At 39.5% G+C, this 22,066-nt stretch overlaps 1 protein-coding gene across 16 annotated transcripts in view; it reads right to left on the bottom strand.

Moving 5' to 3' along the window:
* dlg2 (discs, large homolog 2 (Drosophila)) overlaps nucleotides 1-22,066 on the bottom strand; it is a 273,799-nt gene that overhangs the window by 43,455 nt on the left and 208,278 nt on the right. For 10 of the 16 annotated variants that reach the window (XM_033642560.2, XM_033642551.2, XM_033642541.2 and 7 more), the window contains 6 exons: nucleotides 21,176-21,226; nucleotides 15,941-16,065; nucleotides 10,706-10,875; nucleotides 10,086-10,222; nucleotides 7,979-8,123; nucleotides 7,080-7,245 (listed from right to left, as the gene is read on the bottom strand). In XM_033642560.2, coding sequence (XP_033498451.1) covers nucleotides 7,080-7,245; nucleotides 7,979-8,123; nucleotides 10,086-10,222; nucleotides 10,706-10,875; nucleotides 15,941-16,065; nucleotides 21,176-21,226 — 794 coding nt within the window. The remainder of the gene's footprint in view (nucleotides 1-7,079; nucleotides 7,246-7,978; nucleotides 8,124-10,085; nucleotides 10,223-10,705; nucleotides 10,876-15,940; nucleotides 16,066-21,175; nucleotides 21,227-22,066) is intronic. The other 6 variants (XM_078172182.1, XM_078172189.1, XM_078172181.1 and 3 more) reach the window with 1 other exon arrangement.

The raw sequence follows: 22,066 nt of genomic DNA on the forward strand, positions 1-22,066 counted from the left end.
TTTTTGTCTTGTTACCAAACAGACAAAAGGGCTTCAGAATTATTATTATTAGGGTCCGGGCAGCTAAGCTGCCAGGACACTATTGTAATCCTAGGTATTCTTCTTCTTTCTTCTTCCGAGGAAATCATACTTCCCATGGGTGAAAACTCACCAAACTTTGCACAAAGATCCAGTCTCATGCCAGATATCCTCAGCTGTAAACTCAAGCCAATAGTCCTGATGGTGGCGCTACAGCAAGCGTCTAAAGTTCAAAACCTTAAAAATTCATAACAAATCAACCATGCGTGCTACAACTTCACAACTTTCATCAAACTGTAGCCCCAATACTGAAGAAACTTTTGAACATTTAAACCTGTTAAAAATTATGAAGTTCATCACTCTGTTTTTTCAAAAACTGTAAAAATTCTTAAACCTATCTCCTCCCACAATTTTTGCTCAATTGACACCAAACGTGCTACAGAGCATCTTCAGACTGTCCTACAAAAACTACGTTTCTCGGATTTTTGATTTATCAAAAATTGAGCCTACAGTGCATCAAAATGTTTGACTGTAAACAGTACTGTAAACATATACATGCAAATTCTTGCTAAATAAATCTTTAATGTTCATGTTGAATTTTGCTCTAATGTGAACAATTGGAGTCAATGTAAAAATGGCAATTTTAAACATCAGTTTTTCACTTATGGAGCAAATCAATCATGGTTACAAACAAATCACCAACATCTCCATGCTGTCTAGATGCAATACGTCTATTTTTAGATTTTTGTTTTGATAACTGAATTTTTTACAGTGGTTTGAAATCTGCTTTTCCATGCATGGACGGCTGCCAAACCTGCACGTCTGGCTTAGTCAGTTTATGAAGCTACACATGAATTGTCACTGACTAATTAGCTCAGTGAGATAGAAATTGATTCTTAGTCTCAGAGGTTGTGAGTTCAAGCCTCAGCTGATGCAAAAGGCAGATTGTGTTGCTAAATGTCTTCCAATTCTTCTGCTTGTTGCTCAGAATTGCCTAAAAATGCCCGGACCCGACCCATCACTGCGCAGCAGCTACAATTAATATTTAGTTTTCGCAGCCCCAAATTTATTTTTTTTTTCGTCAGTTTTTTTCTCTCACAAGTTAATTATTATTTGTAAAGATAAAAGAAAAAAGAATACTGAAGCAAATAACTGCATTTCTGATTCACTCTTGTTACACACACTTTAGTACAGTCAATAAAGGGAAAAGGTGATATTCTTATTTTGTAATGAAATACTGATTTATGTGACAAATCATACAAATTTCAAAGATAAAGTTCATTGTTTGTGGAATGCTGTCTGATGTTAGTGTTTTTAGGTCAGTGTGTTATTAGTGACAGTGTTTGCTTTCAGAGTGAGAACAGTTGCCAGTGTTTTGACTCAACAAGCTTAGTGCTAAGTGTTTTGGTGGTTTAATGAGTTTTGGAGGTGAGATAAACTGTTTGACCAAATGCATGTTGGTAAAGTACTAAGTATGAAGAGTTTTGAAAAAGTGTCTTTAGTATTGACCGATGCTTGTTAGCATTTGAAAAAACTGTACAACCCAGTGTTGAGATGCAGAAGTCAGAGAGGTCTGCATAGTTGGCTTCGTTTCTCCTGCTGAATCATTCATATTGCAAAGAGCTGAGCTGAGGCAGCCAGTCAGTCCACACCAGACCAAAACACAGTGACCTTGTAAGGACCTGTAGGTGCCATTTAGAGTCTGGAAGGGACTGTACAGCTGGCCTGTGGAGGTGCAGTTCATTCCTCTTTTTATTTTATTCATCAGCCTTTAACTCAGCCAAGTTTTGGAGTTCAGATGCTTAAAAGGACAGTGACTGTGCACTAACGTTTCAAAGGATAATTGTAGACAATCGTGCAGATGATCTGAAGTAGCTACTCTACTAAAAAAGAGGTTGTTCCAAACACCAGGAAATAGGGTGAAAATAACTAAAGACAAAGCTTCAAAAGAATTTGGACAGCAATACATTGCCTATACAAGGGTATAAAACATATGGTCTGCAAGCCAGAATTGCCCTGCCAAAGGGTCCAGTCAGGCCCACTGGAGGACTTTGCACACCTACTGCTGATGCTCTTGTGAAGGCTAACAGGTGCCTGGGTTCAAGAAAAAGTTAAACAGATAGCAGCCTAGTTCATGTTAAATGCTGCTTCAGAGGCTTTTCCACCCTGACTAGGATACAGATCTCTGAAAACACATTGAATACTTATGGTGATCATATTCAAAGATACTGAACTCTGTGAAAAATATTCTCAATCAGCAGCTTCAGTACGAAAGACTCTGTATCAGACTTCTATCTTAAAACAATAATGGGAGAAGGTTATTGCTAAGGCACTGCCAAAACTTTTGATTTGTAAATGGCTTGTGAGGCAGGGGATAACTTTAAGGTCTAGTGTGTAGGATTTAGGTGGATATAGTGGCATAAATGGAATACAACATAATGAGTATGTTTTCTTTAGTGTATATTTCCAACAAAATAAGAATTATTGTGTTTTAGTTACCTTAGAATGAACTGTTTATATCTACATAGGGAGCAGGTCCTCGTCTACTGAGGTCGCCATGTTGCACAACCATGTTTCTACAGAAGCCCAGAACAGACAAACTAAACACAGGCTGTAGATAGGGCCATTAGCGTGTTTGTCCCATCTCGGTCTTTTCATGAGGACTTTTAGTCCATGAGCTGCATGGCTCCAAATTGCTATGAGAACAGGATTTAAAAGGTAAGTCTGTGGGGTCTTAGTTGCCAGAGCTCTCTGCTGTTGGTTAATCAAGCAGAAGGGTTTCCCTCAGAATTTAGATTTCAGCTTATTGAGAGCACTTTTTGGCTTTTCACATAAGTGATAAAATTAGTAAAGCTCAGGTGCATAATCAGCTGTAAAAAAAAAAAAGATCAACTTGTTTGTTGTAAAGGAACAGTGTGAAAGATTTAGGGGGATTTAATGTTTTCTAGTGGTGACAATTGCAGATTGCAACCAGCTGAAGCTTCTCCCGGTTAGAATTCCTCCAGCGTTTATTGTTCAGGAGGTTTTTAGCGGGAGCTGAATGATCTGCGGCGGTCTCTTCCTCACCTAAACAAAAGGACCAGATGAATACGTAAAACCAGTGAGAACACTGAATAAGCTTTTTCAACTTTAAAAAAGCAGTGTTTTTCTGATGCTACTCGTCACAGGAGGGATTCTAACTATGGTGGCTGACGTGAAAACGCTAATGGCCCTATCTACAGCCAGTGTTTAGTTTGTCTGTTCTGGGCTACTGTAGAAGCATGGCAATGCAACATGACCATCTGCCTAGACAAGGACCCACTCCCTATGTAGATATAAATGGCTCATTCTAACATAAATATAACAATTCATATTTTCAAGTGAGTACATGATAAAAAAAAAACGTACAGTACTCATTATATTATATTCAATTTCTGCCTATATATTCCCCTAGAAGACACTGAAGAGTGCTTCACTTTAGGTCGGCAAGGTAATCTCAAAGGCTATTAGGGATGCACCTTGACCAAGAGCGAATAGTAAACCTCTTAACTCCAAAGAGAATGGAGGACTAATCCTTCACTCAACAAAGCTTAACACAGGGGTCCTTCAGTTATCCTCTGAAATGAGCTTTTGTTATCACTCTGCTGCAATATTCCTCCACTGCTCTTTATTTTGGAGATGAAATATGACAACACAACATAATTCTTGCATGCAACACTGACCTCATCTAACAGAGAAGCATTATAGAGTGTTTATATTCATTTGTTCATGGTGATATATACCCATTGTCCTTGATGTGCTGCCTAAAAATCTTCTTTGGTATGCCATTTCTCAACCACAATGACATATAACTCATCAACAGAGCAGCTGAGGCTGCCACTGAGACCAGACCTTATGTTTGATCAGCAGCAGGTGAGCAGAAACACAGACGCTTTACTCTCAGATTTGACTTGATAGGAAATTAGGCCCATGTGGTTGGGAGCCTTGTGGCAGCTTGCTATGGGATTAGGTGTCGGGGCAGCTGAGGTGGGGAGCTGCTAATGTTTGGCTGTGACTCACTCGAGTGAGACGTCTTAAGCTTTTTTCTGTTTGTACTGGGAGCAGCTCTGGGAGAGGAGTGACTGATAAAAACCCAACAGGTAGTAAATACACGAGGAAAGGGGAACAAACTGAGAGAGCAAACACAGCAGACATTTTTTGACTGCCAAATAACAAACTGGAACTTTCAGAGTTCATGTAAGTTAATGTAAGTCAATTTCCACTGTTCATTAAGAACCAAAAAGCTTAGAAAAATGTTACTAAAAAGCTTTAAAATTTTATTTAGTGCTAAGTATTTGTAGCACCTTTGATACTTTAACAGCTCTCCTACATGTTGTAAAATTTTCTGGCATCGTTTTTAATCCCTCACAGCTGATTTATGCTGTTGGTTCATAGTTTTTTCTGCCCACACACATACAGTACAGGCCAAAAGTTTGGACACACCTTCTCATTCAATGCGTTTTCTTTATTTTCATGACTATTTACATTGTAGATTCTCACTGAAGGCATCAAAACTATGAATGAACACATGTGGAGTTATGTACTTAACAAAAAAAGGTGAAATAACTGAAAACATGTTTTATATTCTAGTTTCTCTAGTTGCTCTGATTACTGCTTTGCACACTCTTGGCATTCTCTCCATGAGCTTCAAGAGGTAGTCACCTGAAATGGTTTTCCAACAGTCTTGAAGGAGTTCCCAGAGGTATTTAGCACTTGTTGGCCCCTTTGCCTTCACTCTGCGGTCCAGCTCACCCCAAACCATCTCGATTGGGTTCAGGTCCGGTGACTGTGGAGGCCAGGTCATCTGCCGCAGCACTCCATCACTCTCCTTCTTGGTCAAATAGCCCTTACACAGCCTGGAGGTGTGTTTGGGGTCATTGTCCTGTTGAAAAATAAATGATCGTCCAACTAAACGCAAACCGGATGGGATGGCATGTCGCTGCAGGATGCTGTGGTAGCCATGCTGGTTCAGTGTGCCTTCAATTTTGAATAAATCCCCAACAGTGTCACCAGCAAAACACCCCCACACCATCACACCTCCTCCTCCATGCTTCACAGTGGGAACCAGGCATGTGGAATCCATCCGTTCACCTTTTCTGCGTCTCACAAAGACACGGCGGTTGGAACCAAAGATCTCAAATTTGGACTCATCAGACCAAAGCACAGATTTCCACTGGTCTAATGTCCATTCCTTGTGTTTCTTGGCCCAAACAAATCTCTTCTGCTTGTTGCCTCTCCTTAGCAGTGGTTTCCCAGCAGCTATTTGACCATGAAGGCCTGATTCGCGCAGTCTCCTCTTAACAGTTGTTCTAGAGATGGGTCTGCTGCTAGAACTCTGTGTGGCATTCATCTGGTCTCTGATCTGAGCTGCTGTTAACTTGCCATTTCTGAGGCTGGTGACTCGGATGAACTTATCCTCAGAAGCAGAGGTGACTCTTGGTCTTCCTTTCCTGGGTCGGTCCTCATGTGTGCCAGTTTCGTTGTAGCACTTGATGGTTTTTGCGACTCCACTTGGGGACACATTTAAAGTTTTTGCAATTTTCCGGACTGACTGACCTTCATTTCTTAAAGTAATGATGGCCACTCGTTTTTCTTTAGTTAGCTGATTGGTTCTTGCCATAATATGAATTTTAACAGTTGTCCAATAGGGCTGTCGGCTGTGTATTAACCTGACTTCTGCACAACACAGCTGATGGTCCCAACCCCATTGATAAAGCAAGAAATTCCACTAATTAACCCTGATAAGGCACACCTGTGAAGTGGAAACCATTTCAGGTGACTACCTCTTGAAGCTCATCGAGAGAATGCTAAGAGTGTGCAAAGCAGTAATCAGAGCAAAGGGTGGCTATTTTGAAGAAACTAGAATATAAAACATGTTTTCAGTTATTTCACTTTTTTTTGTTAAGTACATAACTCCACATGTGTTCATTCATAGTTTTGATGCCTTCAGTGAGAATCTACAATGTAAATAGTCATGAAAATAAAGAAAACGCATTGAATGAGAAGGTGTGTCCAAACTTTTGGCCTGTACTGTATATAAACTTCTGGGTCTGTTTCTGTCACTTTACTGCACTGCGTCATTAAAATGGTGATTGTAGCAGTGATACCGCAGTGTAGCTTATCTTTACAGACATAACAAAGGGTTTGTCATCTCAGCTCCTGAGATGACAAATCCTCTAACAACAGGTATGAACCATGAGTCAGATAAATTATATATCTGGTTGTTTTTCATTTTTTGGCAAACCAAAAATCTCAACTGATGCCTGGAAAATACACAACAAAGCAGCGATGAAACAGCAAGACAACACCTGTCTCTGCCACTGATTGCGCAAATGTATTCAACTGTGATGTCACTGCTGTTGGACCTGAGACAACCTTTAACACAACAACATCATTTTTGCTGATAACCAAAATTTCCAAAATATTTTAAAAGCACAGCTCACACCACCAACACCAAAACATGATTAAAGTACCATGGCTCATTGTGTTTCATTATAAAGCAATTCCCTGATGCCCCAAAGGTTTCCAGGTGTGCGTCACAATGGCACTAAACAACACATAGTCCAGGAAGAAATAATAAAAAGAGGCATTCAGACGCAAACACAACACAGTACAACAGAAGCACAGGATTACAGCAGAACAGTGGTTTTCAAAAATTTGTTTCTGGAGACCCTTTATTTTATAAATATTGTTTGGTGAATGTGATGATGTAATGTTGCAGATCCAGATTTGTGATCAAGGGACCCACCTATCATATCAAAAACAGTTTTTTTTTGTTGTTTTTTTTGAGGATATTTTTGAAAAACACTGTGGGCAACACTGGACACACACTTTGGGATTAGAGATTTTAAAAAAAAGTGACAAAAACACAGAGAAATACGAGACACTTTTAAATTTCATCATAACTCCATATGGAGTTTTGATTCATTTTTAAATTGCCACGCAAACACACATCACTCAGGACAAGGGGGAGACAGGAGGAGCGGGGTGGACAAATCTTCTACCTGTAGTTCTAGTTGTCTGGTAGGAAAGGAGGTAATTACCGTAAGAAGGAAAAACCATCCAACCTGTTTATATCCTCTTCCCCCAGTAAGTGCTTAGGAAGGGGGGAATAACTCCCGGGGGAGATGGGAGGGAGACCAGACTTGTACTCCAGAGTGCCACTGTTGATGGGGGAAGAGATATGATTTTCCATGGCTGGAGAAAAAGCTGTGGAGGAAGAGAGAGAGAGAGAGCGTGTTAAAAAAGAGGCAGCTGCTTAAACTGACAAACAAGCTGACACATTTCCACCATGCCAAGAAGGTATTCCTGCACACAAGATACAGTCATTTTGTGTTAAAATCTGACTGCAATACTGAATTGTTTTTTATAAAAGCAGAAGTTTCATCTAATATTAAAATACTGTATTCTCTGAAAAACAAAGAACCTCCCACAAAATACAGAGTGCAAGCAAAGGCCCCATTGTACAGCTTCAAATGATTTTCATAAATGTATCTAACTGTACATTAAAGATAGTGCTATAAACTGCTTTTCCACAAATCTGAGGTCAAGTTACTGACTGAATAACATTGAAATTTTACAGGGATATGTACAATAAGTCCAGAGGCAAATTAATGAGGTTAAGTGCAGTGAGTTGTTACCCGATTCTGCAGTTCAGTGGAGCTCTTTGGCCTCTTTTAGCTTGGTTGTTTTGATGATAAATGTCAGGGTTGTGTGTGCCAAAAATCACTGAATGCAGCTTAAATGCCTTTTTTTGTTTTTGTTAAGTATAAGTGATTCACAATCATGCTCTCATTGCACACATATTCTAACATTACACATGAAACATTTCAACAGCCTTTACAATTAGAAATGCTCTCTGCAATCTGGTTAAACTATTCCACCAGCAGATGACAAGTCAGCTGGTGACTACTCAGCTCAAATACAAGAGGCGAGGACTTACAGTGTGTGATATCAGGAGGCCCATAGGGATCTGATAGGTAGACATTGGTGGGCTTTCCCACCTTTAGGTAGACCACGTCCGACGTGTTCTTCAAAATGGCCACAGCCTCTTCGTGAGACACTTCCTCCAGACTGTAGTTGTTTACCTGTCCGGACACAGACACAGTCCTTATTTGTTTAATCAGGAGTTTTAGAGGCTGCCTTGTGTTTGCTTACTGCCGCTCAGTTCAGATCAGTCCGGCGTGCTCCCTGCCTGCAGGAGACTGGATTATGACAGATGGTGTTCGGGTGAGAACACGACAGTAGAATGGTAATTAAATTAAGCGCTAGTTAAGCAAGAGGGATGCCCTCCTCAAGAGAAAGCTTTCTGTTCTACTCGGAGCCAGTAGGTTGCCACTTTGTTGCTTTCAAAATGTGTGCCAGGGACTTATTTCATCACTTAATTATCATTTAGACCAAAGCCCCAGGATGGTTGTTGTTGGCTGCAACCTGATTCATGAAACCACATAATTGGGATTTTTATTAGATTACAAAAAATAGGTAACTGTAATCAACCCAGATTACATTTGCAAGAATGTGTAATTACATTATACTTATATTAGTTGATTACATGTCCAACCAGTGCTACTGAAAAGTGCATCTAACTTGTGCAGGTTTCTCAGACAAGTGTTCCCCTCTGTGACGGACATGACTGGAGAAAAAGTAACAATGCTGAGTCAAGATGTTAGATCTGAGCAGCAGAAGTCCTTCTCAAACAGCCTTCCATTTTTGGCAATATTGCCATCACTTCAAATTTTAAAATGTAATTTAAGGGTAATTTGATAGGGATGCACAATATTGGATTTTTTGGTGATATCGAATATGCTGATCTGTAACAACTCATTTGGCTGATAACTGATACTGATATCAATATATCCACTTCTCTCCACCTAATTTTAGTGATCATCAAAAGTCTCTTCTGTAGCACAATTAACATCATATTATGCATGCATACTCTTATTGTGATGGCCCACCAGTAGATGGAGACATGAAATAGAATGCTTTTCAACGTATGTTATATTCATTTATTGTGCAAAATAAGAAAAAGCATGCTGGCCGATTTTGTTTTAATTCATTTTGAAGCAGATATTGGCCGAAACCGATGATGAACCGATGTTATCAGTGTGTTACAATAGTTCATTTTAAAGCCAATATCAGCAGATACTGATGACCAGCCGATATTATATTAAATTATATTGTTAGAATTTGATTTGACCAACTGTAAGTGCTGAATATGCAAAATGCATTTTACTTGAATTTGAATTTAAATGTTTACAGAAAAAAAGGATATTCCTGAAACTGATTTTTTGTGGCTGCATCCATTTTTTGTATAAGATGCAATATTTTATATGTTCGATTTGGAAGCAATCCACAATTCAGATTAGATACATTTTCTTTTTGTTATCCAAGGGATTATGTTACTAATTAGTAACTGACTACATTTCAAAGTCTGACCCATAGACTAAATATAAAGATGTATATATAACCCCACTGTGCAGAGGTGAAGCTAAAATATCCTAGATATGGCTGCTACCATCTTGCTCTGGTGACGTTATTCAGAGCCAAAGTCTGCAAAGTAGCGATCTCCACGGTATATAGTTTCCTGCTCAAACATCCGTGCAACCAATCTTGAGCAGCGCCACTTGGCTAACACAGTTGTCATTCATGTTGTAATCTCTGTTTTATAGCATTAAATAACTAATTAAAACCATACTTATCAGAAAAACGAACACTTGAAGATACAGCAGTGTGATAAAAACTACATTATATGACAAAAACAACCTTTTGGAAAATTTATTTGAGGTGTACTTTGAGTTTTTAGTTCATCATGTCCCATCCACTAACATGGAGACCATGAACATCTATACTGAAGCCAGCCACCATGGGATGTGAGATGTGTCATGTCGTCCATCTTTATATGCAGTTTATGGTCTGACCCAACACTGACATATGTGTGTGTGTGCTGTGTTTTCATCTGCAATAATCTGTGAAAATAAACTTGTAATAAAAACATCAATTTTATGGTATATCCTCCTGCAAGCTCTTAAAAAACAGAATTGTGGACTCACCATTAATAGCCTGTCTCCTACTTGTAGTCGACCATCCTTCAGTGCTGCCCCGCCATCAATGATCTTGGTGACGTATATGCTGTTGTCACCAGGGATGTGCTGGTTTCCAACTCCACCTGCAATACTGAAGCCAAGCCCTGTGTGTGTGTGTTTGCATATATGAAAGCAGTGGGTTAGTTTCTGGGTTGCGTGCATGACGGATTTATGTTAGGCATAAGACAATATCACCATTATATGATTATCATGGTTAGAGGAGCAGTTTTACAGTAAACAGTTTGCTGTACTTTGGGTAAACCACAACCACCCCAAAAACAAAGCAATACTGTCTCCCGCTGCAGCATCATGTACCACCATTTTCTTTTACTGAGCACAGGAAAACCCTGTTTGGAATCTGTTCAGCTAAACTGGGACACATAATCAAAGAAAATAAATTTAACCCAAATACATTTTATTTTTTAATGCCATACACAAAACATGTTGCACTAACATTGAGTGGTAAAATTGAATCAATCTGATGACCGCTCTTATTGGCAGAATTTACATGACATCAATGTGTGTGCGTGTGTGTGTGTGTGTTTGTGTGTTTGTGTGTGTGTGTGTGTGTGTGTGTATGTGCCCACCTTTTGGTCCTTTGATGAGTTTAATCTCAATGATGGTCTCAAGCATTGGCCTGCGGCGCCGCACATACAGCCTAACAATAGAACCTGCAACCTTCAGGGCTTCTACCGCCTTACTGTGAGACACTTCAGACACGTCTGCGTCATTCACCCGTAGAATACAGTCGTTAACTCTGGAAATGAAACAGCGTTGATAGGTGATGATTATCATTGGTAAAAATTAAAAGCAAGACTGAATTCACACTATTAATTCTTCAAAAACAGTGCATAGGCAGCCACCTTTAGAAAATCATTTAACCTGGAGGTCTTTTTACAGAATCAAGAAAACTTCTAAAGTCATGAACCTTCAGCTTTTATGGATTCACATTAGGGCTGCCGCGATTAGTCGACTAATCGATGACTAATCGACTATTAAAACAATCGGTGACGGTGACTATTTTAGTAGTCGACTAATCGGTTTGAGTCATTTTTCATAGAAAAGTACTATAAAAGTACCCCAAAATACTCTTACTGCAGCTTCTTACGTTCAGATATTGGCAGCTTTACACACTCTCCCGTGACAGTGAACTAAAACCCTTTGGCGTGAGTATGTAACAAGACATTAGATGACGTGATTTTGGGGTTTGGGCGAGACAGACCAACATTTTTCAACATTTTAACACATTTTTCAATGAAATGATTAGTCGACTAATTGAAGAAATAATCGACAGATTAGTCGACAATGAAAATAATTGTTAGTGGCAGCCCCAATTCTCACAATATTAGCTTTTTATTAAGAACACTATCACAGTTAAATAGGACCTATTATGCTTGTATACTTGTATTTAAGGTTTTTGCTTTGAGGTTACAAGCTCTGATGGTCAAAAAACACTTTATTTTCCTCATACTGTCTGTGCTGGAACACCTGTATTCCCCCTACTGTCTGAAACGCACTGTTTAGTGCCTGTCTCTTTAACCCCCTACACTGAAAAAAGCCCAGTCTGCTCTGATTGGCAGCATTTCCAAGTCTTCAGTATCTTGGCGTCTCTACGCCATCATTGCAGCTAGGGAATGACTGTAACGGAGAAAAACAATGACTTTTTACCATGAAAAATCATTAATAAAAGCAACAAAACACAACCAGACATGTTCCAGCTGCAATATGATATAAGATCAAGGAGAAATAAACAACATGAGAAGCCAAATTTTCATGTTTCCCTGACGTTAGCATGACACTTCATTGAGCAGTGCAGGCTACATAATGTAAACACTTGCAGTTGAGTGAAATCCGGCACACAGTGGCGTCATACTGTAGCCAGAATAGGAAAAAACAGTTGGAAACACATAGCTCAGTATGGTAGGACACCTGAGGTTGTTGCTCACAGGGGTTTTCCTTATTATCTGAAAGTCTGGCCACATTTAATATGAACATCTTTCATTGTAACACTATATATATAACACAAAACATGGAAAAGCATAATAGGTCCCCTTAAGATGAGACATGGTTAAGAAGTCTGATGAGAACAATTTTACAATTTTATACTTAGAAAATAGCAACTAAGAGACAATGTAACACAGAGGAGGTTGGATCGAATAAGTGGTACTTTAACTAACATGTTTACAGTATAGTCACAGCAGTTCTATAATATACATCTCCCTGTAGACACACATGCACACAGGCACACGCAATTGACGGCAGAGGTGACTGTGGGTGGTTGTTGGCAGCTCTTTGTGTTTACTATGCAGTGGTGACACATGTGCTCATACACGTGTTTTAGATTGCAGGCAGTGTTGTGCATATGATACACTTTTTTCTTTTTTTTTTTATGTATAGCGATGGTTAGACTGTGATTGCGAGCACACAAGTGTGTAAATATCAGAGTCAGCGAGCGGCTCAGTTTGAATTCCCCTGTGGTGTCGACCAAATCATCCATGCCCTGGCACTCAAGGACACAACTCTCCTGAGGGTGTTCATAGGAACCAGCTGGGACCCAGCACACACACACACACACACACACACACACACACACACGCATACATACACACCCACCAGTGGAAAGCAGAGCGAAAAGATTTGCGTACTAACCCATCATGTCTTCCAGCATAAGGATACAGATTAATTAGAATTTCCTCCTGCATACTAAGAATAAAAGGCTCTACAGTGTGAGCTTTAAATATAAATGAAGGATTTGTATCATATAGGTTAATAGAAATCTTTCAGGAATAAAATGGTAGTGTTATTGTGGCTTCAGTCCTGACTGCATTCATGCTTTTACCTCTCTAAAACAACACACTCCACGAGAAACACTTAAAATGCTCCAAGCAGTCCCTTAAGCCTTGCTGGTGCATTAAGTATGCTTAGTGCTCTGCTACAGCGTCCCAGAGCATTGACAGGAAGTGTGTCTGGCTTCTATAATGTTATAGAAAACCAAATCCCTATCAGGCCTCCTTCCTCACAGAGATTAGACTTCCCCTCCATCCATAATGCATTAGTCTTGCCGCCCCCTTGGAGTGGGTGACCATCAATTAGGCTAAGTGTGATTTATGCGCGGCCCGCTTTTTCTGCGATCTGCTTGAGATTGACGCTGTGCATGCATTATGCTCCTCGGTAGCATCTGTGATCTGACAGTAATGCTCCTGAGCTACAGCTTGGAAAAAGAACAGTGGCTGGCCAGAAACCAAAAGCAGCATTATCCATCACTGCTACTGGAAAAAAGAAAAGGGGGCGGGGGCATTGATACAGAATATGAGGATTCTGATTTCTTTTGTTTCTTTGTTAAAAAAGTTTCTAAATGTTTCCAAAAAATAAAAATGTGAAACTGTAAAATCCCTGGTGTTTCCCTTCACTGTTATAAAATTTGTCAAATAATTCCATAGTGAGTCCATCACTGTGACCACTGTTGGCAAAATAGACACATAGCAATTCATTTCCTAATCTAAACAGAAATCTATATATAAAGACTGTTAGCCTCACACGGCTAAAGTTACCTCACGGTTATGAACAGGTTTACCAACAGAGTCGAGCTGGTTGGTGTGAGGTAAATGGCTCAGTGTTGGATGTTGACCACCGCTGCAAGGCTTCTGCACCAAGCAGCATAATAAGACAAGTGGGAATGAGATCCCGTTGTGCTGTGTTAGCTTGTGCTAAATGGGCAGGGGGGGCATGAGCAGAGCCTCTCACGGGGACAATCTTTCTGCACTGTGTAAACGGAAGGAACAGCTGATTGTTGGTGATTAGCTGACACCTCCCCTGCCTACATCACAAATAGATCCTAAATTGGTGGGAAACACTGAATGCTAAAGATAATCAGCTCCCAATCCGTGACAGCATTACAACGATTTCTGCTATTTTCCCTTGCTCCCATAATTTCACTGCAAAAAAAAAGTCTTTAATTACATCAGCATAAATCCCATTTTTTGGAAAAGATCTGCTGTGAATCAGGCTTTATAGGCCACAACAATCCCCAAACAGCCTGTGAAATCCTGGAGGGCCTGAAAAGAGGCTTAACGCATTGGCTGAATGCAATCTTGGCACCCTTCACTTAGCATCTGATAGCAATCTAACTTTTTATTTGCCTTTTTTAAAATGTATCAGCATTCATATTCAAATATCTGTATATAGAGATTAGCCAAAACTCCATTGTCACATTTCAAGTTGCTAATTGGACTGTAAACAATTAACATGCACAAAGGAGGAAGTCTTGGCACAGCTGTCTGCTCTCTACACTGGAAACCCCTGTATATTGGCAGTTGCCCTCAGAAGCTAGAAATTCTTCAGACTGAAAGTCAATGGGTTCTGAAATTGTGCATTTCCTAGCTGCTAATAGTGCTAGATCAACATATATGTTTGTTTATGAAATCCAACTGGCTTGTCTATAAGTACCTAATAAACATCGGTAAACAGATTTCTACAATCCATGTCAGCTGTAATTACATGGGACCGTTCTGATGCTGCTTCTTGAACAACAACTAAAAGACCTAGTGTCTAGTGAGCACAGTCAGGGGTTTGCAGATGAAATGGTGCACACTTACTGGCACATGCACCTCTAGATTACACCAGAAAAGGTCCAACAAATTTTCTTAGAGGCCAAACTGTTGTCAGTCAGGCTGAGACTCTTCAGTTCCGTACTTAGCACAAGAGTGTTGATGGTTATTACTAAACTTGCCATGATCTATGGTGTCAAGTACAGTGTAGTAAATGTTTTCCTTTAAGTAAGCCTTTCACTCCAGTAGATTGATGAATGAGCTCAGGTTGTGTCCTTGCCTCCTTGATAAACTACTGTAGCAAAGATGTGATGGATTGTATCCACATCCCCTCTGCTCATTTAATAATGCTGTTACAGACGGTAGGTCACCCTTAAGCAATACAGACAATCGTTTTAGTGTACAGACTATCAGTGCGAAGTCAGCGCTGATGTTGCAGAGCAACTGGAGAGAAAAGACACTCAAGTATAACGATAACAAATAAATGTCAAATATTTTCTTACTCTTCAGATTAAATAAATAAAAGTTTAATTTCTGTAATATCTAATTATAGTTAATATATATTCGGGATGGCGATAAAAATCGATACAACACAGTATCGCGATATTTTGCGTGGCGATATTCTATCAATAAACCTACGCCAAATATCAATCTTTTATGATATACACTTTTAATTTTTGCAAATACACAGTTTAATACAAGTTTTGGTGCTAGAATAATAAAATCAACTGCTTTTTTAATTGTGATCATATTGTATTGTGGGTTCTCTGGCGACACCCCTAATATACATTCTTATGGACAAACGTTCAAAAAATGATCATGTGTTAATATAGGTAAAATATAGGTTTTCAAGACTCATAAAAATATGAGGCATCAGCAAGATAAACTGACCAGAGTGTCCACAAAGTTCCCCTGAGAGACATTACAACAACGCTACTGCTAGACAGGCCACAAAGTTTAGTCCTTAATACACTTCAAAATGCAACTGAAAAATGACACTGCAGTATAATATCTCAAAGATGATTTATATGAAAGATTACCGAGGGTAGATTATTTAGTGTAGCAGTGGAGTAAGCAGTGATATATCCAGTCCCCAGTGTGTGGTGACAGAGATTATTCTTAAGTATCCAGTTAAAGGGGATTTCCTCTTTGACATTTTTTTTTTGAGACACGCAAGTTTCTTCATAGTTTTTTTTTGTTTTTCCGCCATCGGGTCTGAAAACTTTTCAAGTTATCTCTTATTAAAACCTGCGTGGGGAAGTGTAAGTGACTGACCTCAGTCGTCCATCCTCTGCTGCAGCTCCTCCGGGGATGATCTTGGTGATGAAAATGCCAGGGTCGTCACCGATGTGTGGGTTATCTGTCCCTCCAGCAATGCTGAAGCCCAACCCTGAGTTACCCTGCGGCCAAGAAAAGTAGTCAGTGACAAAAAGGACAACACTTCAACATTGCGTTTCTGTGTTTAGCATTTTATTAAACAAACAGCCCAACTGCAGAAGTAACAGAGAAATGATTATTCCCACTGCTGTTATACTTTCAATGAACAAACAGCCAATTGTTTGTTATTTTTACATTGAAGCTGATGTTAATGCTAATGCAAGTGGGGGGCAGCCAAGGACAGTCATGGCCACCCTGATACAGGTGGCGCCCCCCACAGCCGAAAATAATTGGAGACCAGCCTTATTGTCTTTAAGAAGCCATGGCACGCTTATTATTTAAGTTAGCATGAAGGTAGTGGTATGTAGTGAAACTAGGTAATCTGTGGTATTCACTGGTACCATACGTGTCAGCATAGCTTGTTGGAAAGAGGGCTAAAAATGCTCCAAATTTAGGCCAAATTTTGGCAAGAGAACAACTGGCACAGCCATTTTTCAAAGGGGCCTCTTGAACCCTCACTTTAAGTTCTCTGAATGAAAATGTGTTGTACAGGTGCCAACGAGTCTCCCCTAAACTTATAAAGACTTGTTCCCAGTAAATGTTATATTAATAACAATCACTGTACTCTTTCAAATTAAAGCTGTATATTTGTTGTTTTTTTTTTAGGAGAATCACAATTATAGCCTATTTGAAGAACAATGAATCCCCTAACACATTAACATTCATAACAGACTAAAACAGGATTTTTATGGAACTCAAAATCTTAATTGTACCTGTAAGGTACCTGGTAAGTCCATCCACATCATATGTGGTAACATTAACTATAAAATAGGAAACCATCAGTATGTGAATACTTGTTTATTTCCCCCTAAACCCAAATATGTGGATATATTTTTTCCCAGTTTTTAAATAATTCATTTCTAGTTTTTCAAATCAGCTAAGATCTTCCAGTCTTTTCATGTATCCCCTAGAAACTGGATTTTTTACTCCGCGTGTACAAGTACCACTGGTTTGGAATCACTGACACACATAATAAAATAGATCTTGTGCTCTGACAGCACTATGTGAACAACAAAGACATCTCCTTGCAAGCATCCTGCCTTTAAAGTGTGAATTCAGTAGACATTTTTAAATGCTGACTTTTAAGTCTGTTGAAAAGCATAAGTAACAATTTCTTTCAAAGTCAATAAAATATTGTTGCATGATTTAACAGTATGGCTCTGTAGTGTCACTGCTCTCAATATGATTACAGAGCAGTCTGGGGTGTTAAGTCTTTAGTTTGTCATTACAAAATGACTCTGGCATCCCGCCGTGAGTGCAGATCACAGCCTTGTCCTGACTTAACCTGGCTCTTTATTATCATGACTTACTGTGAAATATTGTATTTATAAGGCTGCGGGTCACATTTTGTCTTTTAGAGAAGACTTTGTCGGCTTTGCAAATAAAATCCCCTGGATGCCCACTCACAAAATGAAAGTCAAGCTTTGATTAAGTTGTTTGCTGATGGGAATAGCAACTTCTCTTGATTACAAAACCCACTGAGTGTCCCCGCAGGGCCTTGCTGCCTGCAACGCTGAATCAGAAAGCACTGTTCAGCTCTCCATGGCGACGACTCCAGAGTACCAGACACAGGCCTGTCTATGCTCAGAGACTAAACAAGATGGTTTTAGCCATCATCTGATGGCTGATGATAAATTTAGTGGTCTGGAGTATGGATGGAGGCTGACCACTGTCTGTATATCTTATCTCTCTGAAGACACAGTGCTCTCATTGTTGGCTGTTTGATGCGATAACCTTTGCTGTTGGTCCGGCTTCTTCTCTGCTCCTGATTGTATTGAAGCTGTCAAAACTGCTTCCACTGTGTGCCTGTTATTACACAGTGATGTAAGCGGTATTGTCATCTTTTTATGCTGTGTTTGCTTCAGTACACAAATTGTTTTACAGTGTTTTGAGGGATAAAACTGTTTCATATTTGCCTTTACATCAAAATTCTCAATGAATTACCAAAGGGCTTGAACCCTTATTGTTTGTGTGTTGTTTTTTTTCTCCCAAAAAAGTTTCTTTAAATTCCCGTTAGATGGTGTCGTAGACACATAAAATTTTCTCCAATGGTTTGAAGCTGCTTGCAAATGCTGCTCAACAATTATAATGCCATGTGGCAAGATGGGGTGCTATAATTAAGGGCCAAAAATGCAATTTTGGAAAGGCCATGCCCCTCAGACTATAGGGTTGACAGACTTAAAACTCAACACACAGGTCCAGCTCAATAAGGTGCCCCAGGGATGAGTCCTGAAACCTGGTAATGAGTAAGTATTTTAGCACTCCAGGTTCCCAGGCCCTGAAGTCAATAGGTTTTTTGAACAAGTGCTTGGTTAGATGCCTGAAATAAGGTCAGTGGTTAACACAAGCTTAAGAGACTTTAATGTTTTGTTCTATGGCATAAAACACGTCAGTAAATACACCACTCTTGAATTTTGAAGCTTTTATGTGTCTCAAAAAAGGCAATTACACCACAAAGGTAGACTAGATTTTCTAACATTTTGATTTTTTTAAAAACACATTTTTTACCTCCTACACTTCATCCCAGTTAGATGACTGCATTGAAATCTTCTCGTGTCACACAACAAAACATCAACAAACTTCAGCTGATTCGAAATGCCGCAGTCAGACTCGTAACCAGGTCCAACAGGAGAAAACACATCACGCTGTTCTTAAAATCACTTCATTGGCTTCCAGTCCTTCTCAAAGTGGATTTTAAAATTCTAATGATCACTTTTAAGGCTCATAGGGGGATTAGCTCCAGAATATATAACTGACCTTCTGACCTCCTACAAGGCTGAATGCAACCTGCAGTTCTTTGGCAGGTCATTCCTGGCCATTCAAACATCAAACCTTAAAACTAAAGGTGACTGGGCCTTCACTGTTTGGACCCCTCAGTTGTGGAATGACCTGCCAGAGGAGATCAGGAACGCTAACACACTGTCTTCTTTGAAGTCACTTTTAAAAACTGAGGGCCGAATTCACAAAAGGATTGCGTGGCTTTTGCGGCCGCTAAATCAGTAAAAATGGAGCAAACAGATACCGTCTAATTCACAAAGCACGCGCAGAGGGTGAAATGCTCCACTAACTGCACTGCCAAGCAGATTGTGTCTCGGTGCTCCGGTGTTATTTGAACATATTTAAATGAGGTAATATGCATATATTTGGCGCAAAAATTGCCCCTTTCTATGCAAATGAGCCTCATTGATAAACAACTTCTAATTCACTAACACCAGCGCTAATAGCCACACGCAGTTTGAGTGAAGTAAATAACGTCTTTAGAAAGCTGGTGCAAACTGGGCGCTCCTCTGTGGAAGCCTCTCGCCCAGACTTTCCAGTGATCGTGGCAGCAGTGATCGTCTGATAAATCAGTCTGTGAATAATATTTTGACATTATTATTATAATCATTATTACTTTAATGGCATCTGAAGATACTGATGCATTGAACAGGTGACAGTCTGCGGTCGTTCTCAAAACACACTTCTGTCACGCACTTCAAAAGCAACTTTCAATAATTTATTTTACGAAACGGGGGAAACAAATGTGAACAAAAACGGTTCCATAATTCATATTAAATTCAAAAGATAACGAAAAAACAGCTACAAGTGAGATGGAATAGTGATAAAGTGGTCAAACTTGGTCAAATCCACAGCCTCAACCCATCCGACACTGTTAGACTGACTCACCAGCAGACATCACTACATGAGGGTATACAGTATTCAGTACTTTGCCAAACAAAGTCTGCCATTGTTCTGCCACGGTGTTCTTGGTGCAAAGCCAGCATTTATACTTTGCCATGTGTGTCTTATTGCAATCAGGGGCAAATCAGGAGCAAACTGCACTCAGCTGCCAAACTTTGTGGGCATGTTTGCACTGGTATATCATTAGCACAATATCCTTTGTGAATAGGACGTTAAGACGGAGCAAACTGTGGGTGCAAGTGAAGTGCAATTCAAGGTGCTATCAGCGGCTGCAGTTCATTCTTTGTGAATTCGGCCCTGATTATTTTAGACTTGCTTTTTATTGACTTTACTGTTGTTTTATTATCATCTGCTTTATTCATTATTTTATTAACTATGTGTTTATTGTCTTTTAAATGTATATGTAAAGCACTTAGTAACTTGTTTTGTTTTGTGCTTTATACATAAAGGTATCATTATTATTATTGTTATTATTACACTCTAGGTCCAATTTGTACCACATTTTTTGTGGATCATCATTGGACCAAGCTTATGAAGTTACCAAAAATTTGTTGATATCTCATTGCGTTATGAAGACATTAATCAATGAACTTCAAAGGGGGCGTGGCTCAGCACATACACAGACCATAACCGTTCAGCCAGTCATCACGAAACTTGCAGGAAATGTCTATGTAAGAACCAGTAACATAACCTCAAAGTTTCGTTTGTATCTACCACAAGGGAGCACCACAAATGCAAAAAATGGATGTGGCATAACACAAATCAGACTATAAATCAGAAATTGTTTGTCCAATCATCACAAAACTTGCAGGATATGCTAAAAAATAAAGTTGAACTACATCACTACACAAACAGACTACAATCATTTTGAAATAATATCAGTCAATATGGGGTACCACCAGTTCTTCGCAAAATTGGCCATAAATCAATGACACTTTGTTGTAACATCACCAAACTCACTGGATGTTTTCAACTAAGCGACTGAAGCATGTCTCCAAAATGTTCCTGTAATTGACCAACAGGAAGTGACAGTGTTGCCAAAAAAAGCATGGCCTGGTAGAGATGTGAACATGCATCAGTGTCGTAAATCATCAAAGTCTTGATCCTACCCAGCTCAAGTTTTAAATGTCTACAATGACTTGAACTCCATAGTTGCCCCTTATGGCTATATCTTTGTTTTTTTGTTCCTTTTTGCCTTGAATTTTTAATGACATACTTCTTGTACACTATGATGTGATGTTTACTTGTGTGGACCCCAGGAAGAGTGGTAGCTACCTTAGCAGTGGCTAATGGGGATCCAAATAAATAAATGAATGTACCACAGTGCCGAGGCATGTTGTCATAGATTGTTTGTGAGGTTAAACACAGCTGTGGGGGAGGCGAGATACTCACCCGCTCAAGAGTGATTTCCTCAAACTCATATTCAATTTCTGTGCCGTTGACCTGAGGAAACAGAAAACAGATTGAGCCAAGATGTCAAACGTTACCAACACAGCTTTAAAATGAAAATCCACACCAGTGATGCTAAATAATTATATTTAAGCATATTCATGGAGGATAATGTTAAGCACTTGCTTAGGAGGCCAACTCTACATACTTAAATTGAGCAGGGGCTGACAGGTATTTTTCAGGGCCACTGGTGCTTTCTATGCTAAACAGACGACACCTCAGGGGAAACAATTTAAAGTGATGGTTAAAAAACATTTGCTATTTCTGCAGCATGGAGGTTAGCTACAGAGGAGTCGGTCTCATCCTGTGTTTGACTGAGATGATTAATTAGCAGCGAGCTCTTCCGTCATTATGCATTCATACAGGAATGGCACACGAGCATATGAGACGCTGCATATCATACCCCAGTTGGGAAACATTTTTGAGCAGCATCAGATGTTATTATCAGACCTTAATATGACTGTAGAAGCAAGCAAGAGCTGAAGACTAAATTAGCAACAGCACTAAAAGATGCAGAGATTATTCAATGTTACTATATGATCTCCACTCACATGAACAAAGTTCCTCAATGTAATGTTGTCTGACAGGGGGAAAACAACTTGTACAAAAAAACAGTCCCTCACTGAGGCAGAAGCTCCTGTCCTCATTTCTTCACAAATCATTAACTGTTAACATAACTGCCAAATGTGACAATTTGATCATGAAAAATACACAACCTCCTGGAGCCCCATTTGTTATTTATTCAGCTTCTGTGCTGCGCTGCAGCATTTAGGTGTTTTGATGTAAAATACTGTGAAAAGTGGTGGAGGTGAAGGTCTTTAGAAAGTCTTGTGT

This window comes from Epinephelus lanceolatus, chromosome 11 (genome assembly GCF_041903045.1).
Source record: "Epinephelus lanceolatus isolate andai-2023 chromosome 11, ASM4190304v1, whole genome shotgun sequence".
Classification (NCBI taxonomy): Eukaryota; Metazoa; Chordata; class Actinopteri; order Perciformes; family Serranidae; genus Epinephelus; species Epinephelus lanceolatus.